Raw genomic sequence first — 20079 nt, 5'->3', positions numbered from 1 at the left:
TGTGCATTGAACAGCTAAAAATCACGATTTTTATGTTTTTCGGGCATTCTAAGAGGTATATATGACAAAAATAAGGAGATAAGTGGGGGCTATTAGAGAATATTCAAGAAAAATACTATTGAAGTCGGTTTTGAAGTAGATTTCTGTTAAGATTGAAGATTCCAAGTAATTTCTTAGGGAGTTATCATGAATTTTTTTATTTCTTTCGGTTATACTGTATCTTGAATTTTTCTATTTTTGAGCATGAACTAATTTTTTAAATACTTACAGAAATGAATATATGATGAATTCTTTTGTTTGATTTTTATTTTAGTCAATAAATACTTAATTTTATATTCTCAATCATACGTGCGGTTTGATATTTTTGCAATATTAATGCTGATAACAGCGTATAAGAATCCTGGTAGCTTGGGCGGGAGGATTCAAATATATATATATATATCATCTCAGCAGCTCTAAAAAACAGCTTTAATTGAAGTCTATGGCTAGGCTACCCAAATAAGGAAGATAATAAACTGCAGCATGAAATGAGCAACAGAAAACTTTTATGTAAAATAGTTATCAGAAATTCCCATTACAAACGTCGTGAGGAGCCCCAGAAATACAATTTCAAACAGATAGAGGAGAAATTTTTGTTTTCTATGTCAGTGCAGTCAATTGCAACTTATTTTACAATTAGATACAATACAACTTGGTTAGTTTGTTTGCTTATTTTGACTCAATTGCCGTGAGTGACTATTATCATGCATATCTTTAAGAATATTGAGCGTTAACAAAATGTTTTAAACTGCATAATTCGTGTGCAACTCCAGCTATATATTTAATTACAACTCAGCAACTCAGTACTAATCAACTCAGAAACCACAGGACGTAGCTGCAAATCATTAGTGTAAAGCTTTTTAATAGCAACCTCGAAAGGCTCATCATTAGGCTTGATTGTACCTTTGTAGATGCTCCTGAAGCCGCCTTCGCCAACCTTATGTAGCAGATCGAAATTACAAGTGGCTTCCCTAAGCTCTGAAAAAGAGAAGACCTCAAATTGTGAGATTTGGCTTCGTACAACTCCGGTGTGTTATGAGGAGAAGCTGCTGAACCTGCGGAAGAAGACTTTGAGATCCGGTCAGGCCCTGAACATCCCTCTGCTTTTCTTTCTCCTTTCAACTCTGGGTCTGATCTTTGCCCCTGGCTTCTAAACTTGTCTTTGAAAGAGCGAAAACTCTTCATTGCAGGATAGGATATTTAAAAGAGGTAGAAGAACGGCAGATCTTCTACCGCTAGAAAAAAATGTACAAAATATATGTATGCTAATCAATAACCTAAATGACACACAACAAAGAAAGGTGATTAACATGAAAATGGTTTAAGAGATTCCATAGTGGCAGCCATGGAAAAAGGCAGAAAACCAAACGTTCTAGAAAAATACAGCTGAAGTAAATATAGAAAATTGAAGTCGGAGGAGATAGATAATAAGAGACGAAATTACATTAACCAAAGCTAAGGATCACTTTATGAACAACTATAAAGCTTTGCATTAAACGGAAACTTCCATAAACGTTGCCATTTCATGCAAAGTTTTGCTTCGTCTTTATCCTCGGAAAAATCTGACGGCGTGGATTGTTTTCCAAAAGGAGCTGAAACTCAGATGAGTGGGTCTCCCCTTCCGTAACTAGGACTGGGTAGTGTTGTATTATGAGACTGAGTTGACCTTTTACTTTCCATGCCTCTCTGTGTCACTCGGATTTTATAACCAGAAAACCAAAAAAAGAGAAGCAGCCTTTGTTTCTCTTCTTTTTTTGTTCTTCTCCTATCTTTCGTCAATGCCAAGTAGGAAACTCCCCATCTCAATTCACTATAACAGCAGCTCCTACTGACCTGATCTTGGTACCCAGTGTAATATTAAGAAGCAGATACAGATACAAACTGCCTCTCTAATTCATACACCTTGATGCGAAATAAATGCCATTTTCTTTCCACAACTAACAGATACAGAAGCTGTAAATTCCCATCCCAATTACTAAAGAAGATAAAGCCAAGTTGCAAATTCAAGTATTATTTGAAAACGATGCATTATCAATCAATAGACAATTGCCAGGGATGGCTGTGTGATATCCCTGAAGTAAAAATGGGCTGGGTTTTGGACTTATATGATTTAAGTAAAAGTGGGTCAGAAGAATTGGGCTCATTTGAACCGACATAACCCATTGTTTAATCTCACCAACAAGTAAAATAGTAAGAAGCCGACACGACCCCCCCCCCCCCCAATAGGATTTAGGAGCCAATTACACATTTTTTTAATTTTATAATTTTCAATAATAAAATATTATGGAAAGGTTCAAATGTAACATAAAAAAAAATCAAAACGTGTTTAATTTATGCCATAAAAATTATAAATCACATTTGATATATTCAAAATTAAAACTACCGAATTTTTAAGTTATAAAATCTATTTAATATATTACCTAATTACAAAATTTAATTAGTTCATTTGATAAATAATAATTTTAACGATAAATGTTTGATGGATAATGTTAAAATATAAAAATAATTAGAAAAATCGACAAAAATTTATTAAGTAACTTGTTATCTACTTATTATTTTTAACCTTTTTCATTCAAAAATTTTATCATTTGTTTTTTAATTTGAATTATTACATACTTAGAAAATTAAATTACTGAAAATATTAATTTTCAGTTTATTTAATTTTTGATCGAATTATCAAAACAAGATCGATGTCATAATCATCAATGATCCACAAAATTTTCATAATGTTTCATTTTCACCTGCTAAAGATTGTATTTCACCATTTATCATCCACTAATTTTACTAATATTTTCTTCTTCTTTTTATACCAATGATAAAACTTAAACTTAAAATAGATTTGAAAGGAATTTACTCATGGAATTTACACATAGTGAAACTCTAAACTAACCACTTACGAGATATTTAATTTATAAAATATAAGATTATTTGAAATAAATTTATTGAAATATAAAATAATTTAGCATATTATTGGATATATTTCATCACCCTATTTGATTAATTTAAGATTTTGTTTGGTAGTTAAGGAATTTTAAAATTACAAAAAAAGCATGTTTCACAAAATTATTATTGGCATAAAATTTGTTTTTTCCTCAAAACTTGAATATTAAAATATAATAATCATTTGTAAAATTTAATTTTAATTATATAAATTATAATTTAAATATTAAAATACAAACATTACAAATTCAATTATAAAATATTATATATTTGAATTTAATTTAAATATGAAAATAATTTTACATCCAATATAAGTATTATTAAATGTTCAAAATGTGATTTGATTCCAAAAGTATTTTTTAAACCTAAAATGTGAAAACTATAAATTTTTTTAAGGCTTCAAAATTAATTTTTTGTATTGATAATGGATTTTAAAATGATTTAACCCAAAACACTTATGAAAAGTTTAATATTAATGGAACTTTGTTAGCTTTCATCATCTTTTAAAAAGTCTTTAACCTATAAATTGGTATATAAATTATACCATTTCCTCACATTGATATCTAAATTTTTTAGTCACGAGGAACCTAAACTAATTTTTTCTAAATTGGTATCATAATTAATCCATCAATTAATCAAATCAGTAAGTTTATTTTTAAAAAAAATTAACCTATAAATCGATACTTAAGTTATGTCTTTTTTCCTAAGTTTGCATTTAAAAAAATTACTCATTTTATACTAAAATGTTATATCCGTTTAAAAAAATTAACCAACAGTAGATTGTCACGTCACATAAACTTTTAAAAATTAATTCTTTTATTTCTTTCTTTTAGATTATTTCTCTCTCTTTTTGTCTTCCTATTTTACTATTTATTTTCTTTATTTCTTAATTTGTAATGTCTAGTAATGTCAAAAATGCTCGAAATCCACCCTCCCAAAGCCGAGACATTGGCAAGTATTTTTTTTTTCGTACTTCACTACCTCGACTTAATAAGATAAAAAAAAGTTATTTTATCTATCAAAACTAATGTTCTCAAAATCAGACTAGTTGTACCGAGATCTAATCAGAATACAGGTCTAAAGATAGGGGTTGAACGAATTGACCTACGAACCAATACAAACTGATTGAGTTAAGCTAAAAAACCCAGTTGAATTGATTTTTTCCATTTTAAATATATGCATTTTATTTTTATAAATTTTTTAATAATTTATTTAATCGAAATTAATCAAACTGGAAACAAGTGACTTGACCAGTTTAACTATTAGATTGATTCTAAATATTTTGATCAAAATGCTCACATTTGTTTAAGAAGCCCAAGATGTGAGGAAGAAGATATAAAGAAAAGTATACGAAGAGAAAATATTGCTTTTTTGTCTTGGTTTATGAAGCAGTTTTTAACTGGTTATTTTAAAAAAAAAAAATTAATGATTTAACTAAAGCTAACAAAGGTAAAAAAGTTAATTTGGGTATTATTCATGGTAAAAGAAAAATGCTTAGGAATCAAAATAGAAAAACGAAATAGTTTAGATATTTATTTATGAGATAAGTCTCTTTTTTTTTTTTTTAAGCAGAACGGTTAAACTACTAAAAGTACCAATTTAAGAAAAACATAATTTATGTATTATCTGTAACAAAAACATATTTTAGATACCAAAATAAAAAAGAAATTATAATTGAAGTACTAATTTGCTATAAATATGGCAAAAAATATGGTGGAAGAATTAAATTTAAACCTGAGGGTGATATCCTGGGAGGGGTAACCCAAGCTTTTCAGAGAAAACACAAGAGAAAAGAATAATAGATGAGGGTGCAGTGTAGGGTTCCAAAGAAGCAGGAAAAGGAAAAGAAGGGGGATACTGGTTCAACGAATCAACGCATCGGAAATGGTAGATGATGATTATAAAAACCTTAGCAAAAATTCATATTTTAATAAATTCAGCTTCAAGGACAAACTCAGTTACCTTGAATATCTTAACATTACAATTGTAATTTGCAAATCAAGCGTGAGTTAAAATGGCAGGCAAAACATTTTAGAGTGAAATAAATTCAACCCAAACCATGTTGTATTAGTGCTTACAAATTAGTGGTATTAGTGCAATGTGTTTTTTAAGATTTTATAATTAAACCTAGTTGTAAGTTGTCAAAATCTCAAGCGGGGCCCCACACCATCTTCCTCGTGTTGACCACTAGTGTGTCTTGTTAAGACATGTCACGTTACTTCCTCAGTTCTTTCGATGTCGATGAATGGGTTTTCCCCCTTTTATGGCGAAAGGGATTTATGTCCCTAAACAAAAGCAATTTTTTGTCCCTGTAATGCAATGCTGGCGTCTTAGAAACTGTGTAATCCGATACATTTTATTGCTTTTTCAAGTTCACAAAGCAACTCCTGGGGTGCTTAAAAAGAGAATTTGGGGATTATGAACTTAACAATCATGCATCAATGGAGATTTTGATAGATAGGATCCTATTTTGTTCTTTTCAAGGCGGAAAAATCACATGGGGCGAAAAGTGAAACTTTTAAATGGCAGGCTGTTATAATGAAAGTTGAGATAAGGAGTTACCCTTTGACGAAAGGCAGGAGAAGAAATGAACAGGGGGGAGGGGGTAAGTAAAAGGTCAAACTCAATGACTCTAGTAGGCTAGTCGAAAGACATTTGTTTTCATTTATTTATTGTTTTGAATTTAGGCTGTCAGCTAAAACCGACTCGGCTCGGTTTCAATTCGTTGAATTCAACAATCACAAAAATAGTGGTACACAAAGCTTGAGTTACGAAAACAGTCCACGCTTGTCCAATATCCCAACCAAACCAGCTGATTTTCAAAGGATAACCCACGAAGCAAAGCTCTGCAAGAAACGAAACCACGACTTTCATGGAAATCTCCCAAACCAAACCCTCTTGTACTTGAAATATTCGTCAAGTAACGAATGAGGTAAGCCCTTAGCTTTGCTTAATTTTACTTTACGTATCTATCTCCTATCAACTTCAATTACCTATATTTACTTGTGCTGTATTTTTCTAGAACCTTGTTTTTTTCATTTGCTTCTCCATCGTTGACATACACGTCTTGTTTCCTTAATCGGGTTTTCCTTTAATCTTCACCCTTCTTGCGTTACATTGACCTTTTTTTTTTCCTCTTTACAGTTGACGGTGTGTTCTTTGCCTTTTTCCCGTTCCTGCCATTTTGGACGAATTCTTATTGTTAATCACCTTTCTTTGATCCTTCAACTTTTCCTTGGTTTGTGTCGACTAAGATATTGATTATCATACTGTTATTTTGCAGATTTTTGTAGCGGTAGAAGATCTTCTATTTTTATAGCTCTTTTAAATATCTTGCAATGAAGTGTTTTCACTATTTCAAGGACAAGTCTAGAAGCAAGGGGCAAAGATCAGCTCCAGAGTTGAAACAAGAAAGAAAATCAGAGGGATATTCTGGGCCTGACCGGATCACAAAGTCCTCATGCTCTACCTCTGTGGCTTCTCCGCGTAGCATACCGGAGTTGTACGAAGCAAAAGCTCACAATTTGAGAGTCTTCTCTTTCTCAGAGCTTAAGCAAGCCACTCGTGATTTCAATTTGCTACATAAGATTGGCGAAGGCGGCTTCGGAAGCGTCTATAAAGGTACAATCAAGCCTGCTGATGGAAAGGGTGAGCCTTTCGAGGTTGCTATTAAAAAGCTTAACAAGAATGGTTTGCAGGTATGTCCTTTTGCTCTGTCTGGTAACCTGTTGAAAAATGCATTTTTCGCGTTCTGGCCCACGTTTGCAATAGGGATTCCTGTTCTGATTATACTAAATTTCCCATTATTTTAGTTTTCATGGAGTATTGTGGGCTTGGACTATTTGGTTCCAATAGGAATTTCTGATGACACTATAAAACTTAAAAAGGTCTCTTGTTTATTTCATGATGCTGTTTATGCTCTTCCTTAAGTAGGTAGGCTAGCAATAGACTCCAATTAAAGTTTTCTCCTTTTCCTTTAGTTCTTATCAGACCGCAATTTATCTTGGGTTTGCCTCTTTTGATTATTCTAAATTTCCCATTATTTTAATCTTAATGGAGGCTGGGGATTACTTGGTCTCTTTTTAGGTTCATGTTTACTTGTGGGAGTTGGTAAAGGTCCAGTAAGAATGGTTGACACTAATCTGTATATTTTAGTACATAATCAATCCATCTTACTAAGCAAGTCATTCATGTTACAGCAATTATGCCAGTTATTCTTACCTGCAAGGTTCTTGTCTCCTGTTAACGAGAAACATGTTGATATATACCACCCAACCATTCTTAAATGGCAATGACTGTTGTGTCATTTCATACTTGTCTTTGATCCATATAGGGGCATAAGCAATGGGTGGCGGAAGTTCAATTTCTGGGTGTTGTTGAGCACCCCAATCTTGTCAAACTCATCGGATACTGTGCTGTGGATGGAGAAAGAGGGATCCAACGTCTACTGGTGTATGAGTTTATGCAAAATAAGAGCTTAGAAGATCATCTTTTCCGACGGGCGTTCTCACCTCTTCCTTGGAAAACAAGATTACAAATAATACTGGGAGCTGCTCAAGGATTAGCATACCTGCACGAGGGATTAGAAGTTCAGGTTCCTTTCTAAAACACAAACTATATATGCATTTCTTTTTAATATTACATTCATATAATAGAAACCACAACATTTACTCTTTCTGTTTTGCGGATGATTAAGAGCTGCATGTTCGTTTTTCTGGTTATCTAAATCTATGGTTTGATAATAATGCAATGCAAAGATCATATACCGAGACTTCAAAGCCTCCAATGTGTTATTGGATGAGAAGTTGAATCCGAAGCTTTCAGACTTTGGACTGGCAAGGGAGGGGCCAATGGCTGGGCGTACGCATGTTTCAACAGCCGTTAGTATTCCATTTTGTTTGCTTTGAGTAATATGATATATCTTATGCATGGTTGTAACAAGGTTTTAATATTACATGTGATCAGGTAGTTGGGACATACGGTTATGCTGCTCCTGATTACATTGAGACAGGACATCTAACCGATAAGAGCGATGTATGGAGTTTCGGTGTGGTATTATATGAGATGCTTTCAGGCAGGCGGTCATTAGAAAGAGGCCGCCCAAAAGCAGAGCAGAAACTCTTGGATTGGGTGAAACAATTCCCCCCCGACAGTAAAAAGTTCAGCTTAGTAATGGATCCTCGACTTGAGAACCAGTATTCAATTAGTGCTGCTCGAGAAATTGCGAAGTTAGCAGATACTTGTTTATTAAAAAGTCCAAAGCAGCGGCCCAAGATGAGTGAGGTGGTGGAGAGATTGAAGCGGATAATCCAAGTTTCAGGGGAAGGAAGCGCCGAAGAAATGGAGAGTCATCCCGAGGCATCTGAATCTGAAATAAAAGCAGCAGCAGGTGAAACAGAAACAGATCATCAAGAGAGAGTGTCGGAAACATGGAAGAGGCGGATGGCACACCTTGCGAAATTGGGGGAGCATGTGGAAGGTGCAAGTAGGAGGAGATTGATGATGTTGCAAAGGGCCAGAGTGCCTGTCCTCCATTAGTGTAGTCAGTAGTGGGCGACTAGTGGATGTTAGCCATAGCGGCAGTGATTGTTAATTAAGGAAACATTTGATTAGTGGGTGGAGAGTGGCGTGATAGTGAGCAGGACAAACTGAATATGAATATGATGGTTTCTTTAGTTTAAAACGCCAATGATCATCACTATATAATATCAATCTCTCTTCTTCTTTTTTGTAGAATGATAATATTTATTTATCAAATTAATCAAAATGACGCCTCCATCGAAAATCTGTGATTGTTGATGAAGGAAGCATTTGATGAATATGATGGGTCTGCACTATTTAATCCCACACATTAAGTGCTTTCATCTTCTAACCTTAGTCCCTACCCTGCTATGGGGATACAAGACTAATAATGACTTAAATAAAATAAAGCAGGCACAGCTCAACACTGAATATATCGTTCATACATGTTCACATTCAGCCTGCTTAGGTTTAGCATATATTGTTATGTATTAGTTCCACACTATAATCAATCGTTCTACTTTGCCCTTTCCCTCTATTTGATCTTAGAAATCAGGCACGGGTACCGAAAGAAGTGCCTTGGAAACTTCACTCCATCAAAACTTCAGCATTAACACAAATGATAAATCTTTTAACACCCATTTTTTTTTTCCATTAAACTGCACAATCCGATAACCCATCTCCTTTATAAACATCCAGGCCTCAACCATCAACCCCAGAAAAAGAAAAAGTAAAACTGAAAATACAAAATTCCGTCGAAGTTTTCTTCTTCTTTTTGTCTAACTCAAAATTGATACATCAGTCTGCTAAAAAAAGCAAGATGATGGGATTAGGCCACAGCAACCGTGCCGGTCCGTACAGCTTTGTTAGGAGTGGAGTTCTGGGCATCTGATTTTCTAAGAGATCTACCCGATTTCCAGTTCTTTTCTCTTGCTTCATCCATCTCCATCTGTTCTTGTCTACACTCTTTGCTGCAAAACGGCGTATTCCCTCTGCAATATTTCCAAACAAATATACCCATCAATCACAACCACTCAAATCAATGAAAATTTCCCATCTTTACTAAATAACTAGTATTAACGTTTTCACAGTTAAACACAAATTAATGAATTTAAAAACAAACGAATAATAAAGGACTAACCTGTACATGAAAATATCGGAATCGCGAAGCGATTTGCGACAAAGAGAGCAGGCATCGAGATAGTGCGCCTCGTACTGATCCGCCTGACCAGCGTAATAATAATAACCCGACATGACTCGCTGCTATCAACACAAAGGAAAAACAAGGAAGAGTGGCTATGCCTGTGAAGGGAGAGGGGGAGAACAATTGAAGCTTGGTTGCTATATTTAAAGTACACGGAGCTTCGAGACTTTTAAAAAGGGAAAGCTTTGACTTGGGGAAATCAAGTACTACCCGCTCTATTATATAAACGCTAAATCCCATCACTTGGTGGCAGGTGTTAGAATTTCATTGGGCTCGTGCAAACATAAGTGGTTTAGGATGCGCTTCTGTATTATACAAATGCTAGATTATAAGTAGGCTATCCTCCCTTGCCCTAAAAGTTTATTTTATGAAAGTGGTGCTTTTCTGTTACTATTTTTCCGTTTTCTTTAATGATAATAATTTATGAATAAGAATAATTAAAATGCTATATTCTCTCTCTCTCTCTCTCTCTCTCTCTTTTTTGCATATTTTTCAGTTGAGTCCCTCTTGTGTTGGGTATTTCTCATACACCCATGAATTTTCTTATTATTTAAGGTGTTTGGATGTTACTTCGGATTCTCTTCTCTTAGACATTTGGCAATGAAAAAAAAAAAAAAAGTATGCATGGTTCATTTTAGCTAGCGGTATATTAGTTTCCAACAACGGCCATAATCGTTTGGCCTTGAGATGCTCTTTTTCATTAATTGCTTGCTGTCCCAAGTTTAATAAATAATTGGTGCTTAAGTGGCTAATGAATTTCCCTTAGTAATTAAACTCACCAATGCTAGCATTTATTATGGTTCAATGAACTCATCTCTGCCGTAATCCAGATGATACATACGTTGCTTGCATATTAGTGAAGTGTTAGACATTTGTTTCAAGTAGCGGATATTGCCTTTAACTTGTCATTTACTGCCATTGGTAGTATTCATGAATGATGGTCCATGTACTGTATCGCATTTCTCATACAAATCAGCTACCATTCCTTTGTTTTGCAAATGATTTGATTGATAGTGAACCCTTTATAATTTATTTTATTCTACTCACCAGTTTTCATAAAATAAACGTAATTATATTTTAATTACCAATTTGTTGAATTATATGCATATTTAAAGAAAATCATGAGTGTCCATAAAATTAAGAATAAACCAATCATAAATGGTGATGCAATTGTTTGAAATTTGATGGGAAATTATATAAATGATTGAGAGGGGTTGTTTAGCAATTATGGAGGAGGATGGGAACAATATGGGAACCTCAATAATTTGAAATTTCATAATATATTGATGGGAAAAAAAATTGTGGGCGCTTTCATGAATCTTCTGGAGGAGTGGACCACTTGTTTTGGGACCCTTTCTTTGCTTTACGTCCAACAAGGGGATAAGTAATGAGTAATAAGTTATTAGGGTAAACTAACTAGTTGGTCATCTAATATTTAGGGTCTTTTCATTTTGGTCATTTAAAATAGATTTCTTGTAATTTGGTCACCCAACTTTCAATATGTTTTCATTTTAGTTAATTGTACACTCCACATCATATTTGCATTTTCATTTTGTCACCCAAAAATATATTTTTAAGTAATTGGGGTTAAGAAAATCAAAAGATTAAAGTGAAAAGATTATTAATGGAAATGATTATCTTTAATAGTTGTCTCTGAAACCTAAATTTCTTTTGAATACATATATTAATCTTCTATGCTAAGCTAAAAAGAAAAAAATCCTTACAATTAATTAAATTAATTAATTTTATATTTCTTTCCAAACAAAACTTATAATTTATGCATGCCTTCTTTATCCAAACGAAGAATAAACAATTAATTTAATTAATTGAAAGCATTTTTTACTTTTAGCTTAACATGGAATATTCAAGATTATATAAGAATTTTATTTTCTTAGATAGTTATTAAATATGAGTTATTAGAGTTGATTTTATTAGGAAATATTTGGAAACATAAAATAAAATTTTAAATTTTAAAAGGAAATTAGAATTAATTTTAATATTGTAATAATAAATTGATTGACATTATCAACGGATAAAATATTTTTAATAATTTATTTTGAAGTTTTGAAATTTAAAATTTCAATATTAAAAAAGATCAGAATTTTTAACGCTTTGAGTGACTAAAATAAAAGTATTTTAAAAGTTGAGTAACCAAAATGAATGTTCCTTAAAAGTTGGGTGACCCAACTAGTGAATTTACCCTAAGTATTATTATGAAGGTCCACAACTTGTGGAAAAAAATAAAAAAGGAATAGAACCTATGAAACCGAACTCGGAGCTGAGTAGATGTTGGCCCCACCATCCCAACCAAAGCATCGAATAGTGGGGCCCGCATGACGCATGATCCAGCTTGCCCTTTTTCCTAGGTCCTTGTCTCCAGGGCCCATGGATGCTGCCCGTGTACTCCGGTCAGCTTCTCCCAACGGCCTCCTTTTTAATTGCCCGGGACACGTGCACCTCCATGGGAATTGGGGGATCACCAGCGCAGCACCATAGAATTCATATGCACGTGCTACGTGGCAACTGCGTGGAAGAATGATTCGGAGTTCTAGGAACGGTCACGATTTCTTGTGGTAAACGGCGGATCTCGTTCCACGCTGGACCCATCACGATGGGGGAGTGGGGTTCACTTGCACGCGATTCTTGTCCCAACCTCCCCACGTTGGAGCACGAGCTTGTCAAGTGAAGTCGTCAGTGTTTTAAAATGCCTGCGAGTGGGCCACTTTCGTTTTACTACTTCGATTGCATGAGTGAAAATAATAATGTTTTATTTGATATTATTGGCATAACCACTTTCTTTGCTCAGCAATTTCATAAATAATAAAACAAGTCATTTTGGTACTTTTTTTAATTTTTTAATTATTGAATTTATATTTTTATTAAATTATTTTAAAATAAATAAAAATTAATATTTATTAGCTTTATTGATATATATATGTGGATTATCATATGAATAACATATTAATATTTAATAATAATTATAATTATTCAACATTTATTATAGGGGAAAAAGGGAAATAGGTTCCACCTCCTCGGGAGATTTTAGGTTGGATCTTGTTAATCATTTAATTCCAAGTTTTTACACTAATATAAATGTGGTTAAATGACGTACTTTGTGTAGTGGAATTGAAAAGTAGGTTTACATGTTGATTGTGATTTGTACGAGGCAACATACAGCTACTTTTTGTAAACTTTATACTACCAATTATAATATGAATTGCTAATTATAAACGCAGAAGGTAGGGAAATAGGGTTTCGTGCTTTTAAGTCTTTAACCCACTTGCGTTGCAGGATCAGTGGCAATCGCACTGGACTGGACCACAGATAGGCCGCATGTGTGGAATAACATTGCTACTTGCTACACCACCAATATTCCATCGTCAAATTAAATCTTCAATTTAAATATCTAATTTTCCTATCTTTTCTATAACCAAACTAGATCGATTTTGTTAGGTTAATATATTAAGGAAGCCTTTAAATATCTTATTATATTTTGTTTTTATTTAAAATATATATTAAATTAATTATTTTATTAAAATTCCATTTATTTTATGGTTGAAAATTAATATAATTGATAAAACAACTAATTACATGTACTTCATGTTGAGGTATAGAGAATAACTTTTAACATTAGAACTAAATAAAGTTTTAACAAGAATAATTTATTCTTAAATCTAATAAAAAGGTAAAAATAATTTGAATCATCGTAAAAAGGTTTCCTGGTAATTTTATCCTATTTGTTACTACTGTCTTTCAAATACATACCGCAATTGGATTACAGTAAATCCAGCTCTCCACCCACAAATCTGGTGGATAAATGAGGGAAACAACAAAGAAATGCTAATAAAAACACAACTCCCCTCCTTTTGTCTTCTCAAAAAGGGCCTTACCACTCTCATTATCCAGATCACTACACTACTAAATACGTATGACCTTAGCTCCTGATTGTTAATTGAGTTAGTTTCTGATTTGTCTGGCCTGGGTTTTGTGATTCTTTTGCCATGTATGTAAGTTTAGTCTTTGGTTGATTGTAACCCCCTTTCTTTGATCATAGTTTTCATATTATCAAAACAAAGGAAAAAAGCTAATAACAACAAGTAATAATCATCTAAAAATAACTTTTTTTTGGGATAAAGAAGACACAGTTTAATGGGGGCGTTTAGTACCTGAATGTTGAAGCTTATAATATTTTGTTTGAAGCATTTCTCTAATAAATTAATTTCATATATCTTTTTTCAAACAAATAAACTGAAGGTTGAAGTTTAATGAAACCCCTTATCTTCGTATCTCTTTGTATTAGGGATGGAGCGTCTTGATCACTTGATTGGTCAGTACATTGAGGTGAGAAAATGGGAGCCGTTAATGCTTTCTCGACCTCGTCTTTTCTTTGTTGATGACTTGATTTTACCTTGTCGTGCTGAAACTCAACAGGCGCTTTGGATTAATAAAGTGCTGTCTATTTTCCGTAGTGTTTCTGGTCATAAAATTAATAGACAGAAAACTCAAATCCTTTTTTTCGAGCAATGCATCTGAAATTATGATTTCCGTAGTATCTCAGGATGCCCATCTTCCATAAAAGAGTGACTCTTAAACACTTTCCAATTTGTGGTGGATAAGGTGCGTTCTAATCTTAATGGTCGGGATGCTCGTCGCCTTTCTATGGCTGGTCGACTACTCTTGTGAGGTCAGTTCTTCTCACGATCCAGAATTACTTTATGAGTACAGACCGTATTCCACTTATGGTGTATAAGAACATTGAGAAAATTGCCTGTAATTTCTTATGGGGGTCGCATACTACAGCTAGGAAGCCTGCACTTGTGACTTGTGAGTTGGAATGACTGCTGTAAGCTAGTTGACTTGGGGGCCTCGGAGTCCGCTGTGTTGTTGGTCAAAATAAGAATTTTCTTCTTAAGATGGGCTTTAAGCTGTTGACCGATACAAATGCGTTATGGGTTCGCATCTTGTGGAATAAATATAATATCCATGAGATGATATCACAATCTGTTGAACGTAGCAACTGCTCCATGTTTGGGGATCGCTCTCTAAGGAGTGAAGTGAAGAGTGGCATTACATGGGCAATAGGGGATGGTGGCTTAATAAACTTGTGGAACAATGAATGGTTTACTGACATACGTCCTCTTAGATATATTTACTGTCGTGATGAGCAATTGGATGAAACTCGCCTTTTAGCTAATATGGTAACTAGTCAGGGATCTTGGGTTTGGCAGAACCTAAAGTCTTTGTTGCCGCTTTCCATCGTTGATAAAATTTCAGGATTGATTCCTCTAGCAATTGATGGTGGTCCCGATCAACTTGTTTGGAAATGGATGTCAGCTGGCCGGTTCTCAACAGTTGCCACTTATAATCATTTGGTTGCGCGTAGAAGTGGAGCTTCTGGTCGTTTAGATACTAATATGTGGAAGGTTGAAGCTCCACAACGTGTCAGGAATTTTTTATGGTTATTCAGTCGTTCAAGTCTCCTAACAAATAAAGCTAGATGCCGCACAGGTATGAGTGATGATAATCACTGTGGCAGATGCGAGGGAGCGATTGAGACTACTCTACATGCGGTGAGGGAGTGCATCTTTCCTAGTGGGGTCTGGAAATCTATTATTCCAAGTGATTTTTGGGAGTTCTTTGCTTTTCCGCTACAAGATTGGCTGCGTTGGAACATACAAAATTCTGGACACATTGATTCGGAAGGAGACTGGGCAACCTTGTTTTCAATTATATGCTGGCTGCTGTGGAAGATTGGGAATGATTTTGTGTTTAATTTTATGAGCAGCAGCAGCAGTGAGATAATTGGAACTGGTGTGGCCTGGGATAGGAGTTTTACAAATGCTCACTTGAAGACTAACCTTGCTTGTTCGAGTTCTCATGGTATTGGTTGGCAGCAAGCGGCAGCAGGTTGGATCAATTTGAGTGTTCATGGATCATTTGCTTATCACCTTTCTCGAGCATCTATAGGGGGCGTCATTCACGATTCTACTGGTGAATGGCTACTTGGTTTTTCCATGAAGGTTGCAGGGTCGGATATATTCCAAGTTAAAGCCCGAGCGATATATGAGGGGCTTAAGCTTACATGGAATAGAGGCTTTCGCTGTGTTGAGGTGAATAGTGATAATGCGAGTTCCTTCGCAGAGGGTACGCTGTTGACAATACAATTACAGAAATGCAAATGATTCATTCACCAGTCAGACGAAATTGGCAAGTACATTTCTGACATTTCAAGAGAGGGCAACAGGGTGGCTGATGGATTGGCCAAGGTGACTTTGGATGACTCTCAACGACAGCAAATATTTCTTACCCCACCTCAATCGATCTGTTCTTTGTATATGGATGCCTTGAGGTAGATAGGGAGTAATTTGCAGACTCCTACTTCAGCCATAGCTTTGTTTCTACTTTGCTTTCTTTTTGTAACAAAAATAAAAAAACTGTAATTCAAGTTCAAGTGACAAGGGAAGGAAAAAAAGAGAGGAAAAAGTACGTTTTATGTATTTATTTATAATGGTTTATTATGCACTTAATATTTCGAGCAAAATATAATTGGCAAAAATAATATAATAAACTAAATGCTAAATTTACTCAATTTATTATAATAAATATATATAGTTAAAATATTACTTTAATAATATATTTTAAAAAACTTAAAAAATTTATTATTCTAATGCTTTAGTTTATATAAAATGAATTAAAGTAACTAGAAATCTTATCACATGTGTATAAAATTAAAAATTAAAAATATAGATATGTGTTTAAAAATAATATACGTATGGTTTAGAATACAAATGTGTGTTTAAAATAATATATAATAAATAATGAAACGAATGGAATTAATTAATAATAACACCTGAAATATTAAATAAATACAATTATTTATCATGGTGTTATCATCAATATTGTGTTTGTGTCGATTTAATTTGTGGCACTAACTCAATCAACAATACTATTAATAAGAAATCTTATCAAATGTATGCGTGTGAAATCACATATTTAGAAAACAAATATAATTTAAAAATAACATACAATGAATAATGAAAAGTATGATTTGAAATTAATTAATAATAACACCTGAAATATGTAAAATATTAAAGTAAAAATTAGATTAATTTACGAGTAAAACGAAATTTAAACACAAAAAACATCGATTAAGAATCTTGGATGAATACAATTGTTTATCATTATTTTGTCATCAGTTTTGATTTCATTTCGTATTTTTGTGACACTAGTTCAATCGACAACATACGCTAATATAAAAAACTTAGAACTCAAATATTTTTATTAAAGTTTCAAATAAAAACTAAAAGTTGCTTTAATTTATATGACAAATGAAAAAGTTTTATATGCATGGTGTCTTTGGTTCATATCTCATTATGGATTTTTTTATTGAGTTATAAAAATATAAAAAAATAAAAACACTCACATAATCATATAACTTACTTTGCAAATAAAATGGTGTTTGGGTAATTCCCTAACTGAGTTGAAACATGAAATTGATAGATAACAACAACTCAATAAAAGATTTAATAAATAATATAGATATATAACTGATAGAGATAATAAATTGTGCATATTACAATAAAAATTATGAAGTGCATCTTGGTTGAATGATAAGTTTAATGGTTTATTAATCCAATTGTGCATATTACAAATCCAATGAGTGAATATTCAAATCTCAATATTTACATATTTTAATTCATTTATGTTAAATGAAAAGAATTAAATACCCTCAAATAATTAAAAATGTGACATTAATGTAAAATTATCTAATTAAGACACGATATTAAGATTATCTTTTACAATCTAGAATCTTGACATTGTTAAAGATGTGATATTACTTACTTAAGGTAATGTTTAAAATCCCGACATGATAATTATATAGCAGTAAATGTAACCGTTTTATTAAGGTCTATAATCAGTAACAAAAAAATGCAAAGAAGCATTAGATTGATGGTTTGATCATCGTTGAAATGTAGCTATTGGAGTTTTATAGTGCGAATATTAAAAATTAGCAGTAACCTAGCAATTAGGCCAATTCGTATTTTCACCATTACAAACTATAAAGTGCAGACACATATAAGAGGCATTGTAATCACTCCAATGTAAAATTATCATGAAAGTCTTTATATTAGTAGTTAAATTATTTTTGTTTATTTTACTAAAAATGAGTAAATTAATTTTATATATTAAATTAAAGAGTAAATTGGTCGTTCAGTTAAAAGTTTCATATATTTTACTGTTAAAATTAGTCTTTGTAAATCAACATAAAATACAGTAGTATATCATATATAATTGTCTGGTTATTTAATCAATAATGTAAAATTTTAATAGAAGAAACAAATAAAATTTATAGTTTACTCATTGATTTAACTTGTAGAAATTAATTTGTCCATTTTTTTAATAATTGGGACAAAATCTACAATACTTTTACCTCTTTAAATGAATTACTAGCAAAAATAAAGGTTTGGGCTCCACATTATAGAATATTCATTAACAACATTACTAATCCCGTTTAACAGCGTTGACAGCAATTTGGAAATGTCCTAAATAGTAAATAGGAAAAAGAAAGGAAAAAAAAAACCCGAATATTGAGAATGAGCTTGGGAGGGATGGAGGAGGAGTGTGAGGGTGCATGAAAGAGAGAGGAATGTCAGGAAGCTCCATGTTGGGCTCCATGAACCTGGCATCCGCTGGAAGATCAGTAAATACCACCATTGTAGGAGGGGCAGTCGCTCTGTTCTCGTAACAGTCCTGTTGGTAGGCTTTGTTTGTGTCTACCTCTACAACTTGTTAGGTTCTGGACTTGTTATTTTTGGGTCCAAACTTAATTTCACTTCCACTAAGGCATAGGGTTTTTTAAAGAGTAAAATTCAAGAACAACTGTGTATGAATTTATTACAAAATGACGAGGAGAGTAGGAGACATGAATGTAAGTAATTTTAGGTAATTATCCATAAATGAATAAAAGGTTATAGTATTAAGAAAAAAGGAACCTTTACTTTTATATAAATACTGGAGGACTAGGACAGCCAGAAAATTGATTGGATTTTAGTCCTAAATAAAAATACAAATAATCAAGATTATTCTTTCCTGTTCATGTCCATATAACTTTGAAGCATACAATACAAAAAAAAAAAAAAAAGAGCAAAATTATCCTCATAGGCCTCGGCCCCTTTTCATTCATGTGTTTACTTCATTGACTGGTCCATAAAATTAGCAGAAAACGAAGAGAGTAATATAGCTAGCTGTAAAATGAATAGAAAAAGGACCAAACATCCAGGACTCCAAGGGGACATTCCAAGAGTGCACGGGAAGATAGATCAAAAAAAGTTTTATGAATTGTAGATATATTGGTACAACACCACTTCCCCGTTTGTCTGAAAATAGTTTTAGAAAATAATTTATTGTTTTAGTGTTTAAATAGATTTGTGTAAAATATTTTTATTGTTTAGCAAATTTTTTAGAAATATTTCATAAAAATTATTTTCAATGAAATAAACATACATTTGAGATTTTTATCTTTTCATTGTTTAATTAAGTTTATTTTATATCTATAATTTTATATTTTACATTATTTTTGCATATATTGTAATGATTTATTTATAAATAAATACGTTAAATTAAATATATAATATTATTCATTTATTAAGTTAGAATATTAACAATCATAAATTGAAGACAACCAAAACTAATAGATGATTCTTGATTGTGTTACAAAAAAACAAAAAATTAAAGATTAAATAATAATAACTTAGCTTCCAAACCACAATTAGTACCAATAACAGTAAATTAATAATATCATTTAAGTGCATGATTAATAATACATCACATGATGACTACAATATTTGTTTGAATAATAATAAATTAGCTTAAAAACAGTAGAATAAAGGGCTCAGATCCATGATAAAATCATAAAACATGAACATAATTAGGGAGACTCCATTCTTAGAGCTTAGGCTTTTAACTTTAAAATTTAAGTAAGTACTTGACTATTTTATTGTATTTTTTTTATAGATCTGAAGTCATGGGAGTTTGATTTAGCTAGTCTTTGTACCAATATGTAAAATTGTTAAAGTTTTAAAAAGTTGTCATTGTTGATTTCTTAAAGTTTTATGTGTTAAATTGATAGATTTTAAGCTTAGATGTGAGAAATGACTAAATTGTAAAGCTTAATTGATAGTTTTGTACATTAAGAATTAAACTGAATAAAATGTAAAATTGATTGTAAAAATAAGAAATAGGAGATCTTTAATATATAATAGTGAAATCAGAATTCAATTTGAAGCTTTAAATCAAAATTTTTGTTAATCCAGATTTTAGAGAATAAATTACAAAAAATGTATAAATTGATAATTGAATGTGAATTGGTTGATTAT

The 20079-nt window shown here is 32.4% G+C and overlaps 2 protein-coding genes across 4 annotated transcripts; one reads left to right on the top strand and one right to left on the bottom strand.

The window, feature by feature from the left end:
* The first annotated feature begins 5213 nt into the window (after window positions 1-5213).
* Window positions 5214-8746, top strand: LOC108459306 (probable serine/threonine-protein kinase PBL19). Of its 3 annotated transcripts, XM_017758661.2 has the most exons (7): window positions 5237-5584; window positions 5667-5911; window positions 6124-6180; window positions 6263-6677; window positions 7313-7573; window positions 7737-7859; window positions 7945-8746. In XM_017758661.2, exons 4-7 carry the CDS (start codon window positions 6318-6320, stop codon window positions 8515-8517), a joined length of 1317 nt encoding a protein of 438 aa, XP_017614150.1. In that variant the 5' UTR covers window positions 5237-5584; window positions 5667-5911; window positions 6124-6180; window positions 6263-6317; the 3' UTR covers window positions 8518-8746. The 3 variants fall into 3 exon arrangements, with proteins under 3 accessions (XP_017614148.1, XP_017614150.1, XP_017614149.1); XM_017758659.2 differs by lacking the exon at window positions 6124-6180 and having other exon boundaries at window positions 5214-5584; XM_017758660.2 differs by lacking the exons at window positions 5237-5584; window positions 5667-5911 and having other exon boundaries at window positions 5953-6129.
* Window positions 8747-9122: 376 nt separating this feature from the next.
* On the bottom strand, window positions 9123-9870 carry LOC108459317 (FCS-Like Zinc finger 3-like). Its single transcript, XM_017758674.2, has 2 exons — window positions 9641-9870; window positions 9123-9491 (listed from the first exon to the last, which is right to left on the bottom strand). Exons 1-2 carry the CDS (start codon window positions 9751-9753, stop codon window positions 9329-9331), a joined length of 276 nt encoding a protein of 91 aa, XP_017614163.1. The 5' UTR covers window positions 9754-9870; the 3' UTR covers window positions 9123-9328.
* Between the last annotated feature and the right edge of the window lie 10209 nt (window positions 9871-20079).

This window comes from Gossypium arboreum, chromosome 11 (genome assembly GCF_025698485.1).
Source record: "Gossypium arboreum isolate Shixiya-1 chromosome 11, ASM2569848v2, whole genome shotgun sequence".
Taxonomy (NCBI): Eukaryota; Viridiplantae; Streptophyta; class Magnoliopsida; order Malvales; family Malvaceae; genus Gossypium; species Gossypium arboreum.
This window is presented reverse-complemented; position numbering and strand designations above follow the sequence as displayed.

Excerpts from the sequence above, each read along its gene's own strand:
- LOC108459306 (XM_017758659.2), top strand. The coding sequence starts at position 6,318 with ATGAAGTGTTTTCACTATTTCAAGGACAAGTCTAGAAGCAAGGGGCAA. Across the intron at positions 6,678-7,312 it reads TTAACAAGAATGGTTTGCAG|GGGCATAAGCAATGGGTGGC; the intron begins GTATGTCCTTTT and ends TGATCCATATAG. Across the intron at positions 7,574-7,736 it reads ACGAGGGATTAGAAGTTCAG|ATCATATACCGAGACTTCAA; the intron begins GTTCCTTTCTAA and ends TGCAATGCAAAG.
- LOC108459317 (XM_017758674.2), bottom strand. The coding sequence starts at position 9,753 with ATGTCGGGTTATTATTATTACGCTGGTCAGGCGGATCAGTACGAGGCG. Across the intron at positions 9,492-9,640 it reads TCCGATATTTTCATGTACAG|AGGGAATACGCCGTTTTGCA; the intron begins GTTAGTCCTTTA and ends GAAATATTGCAG.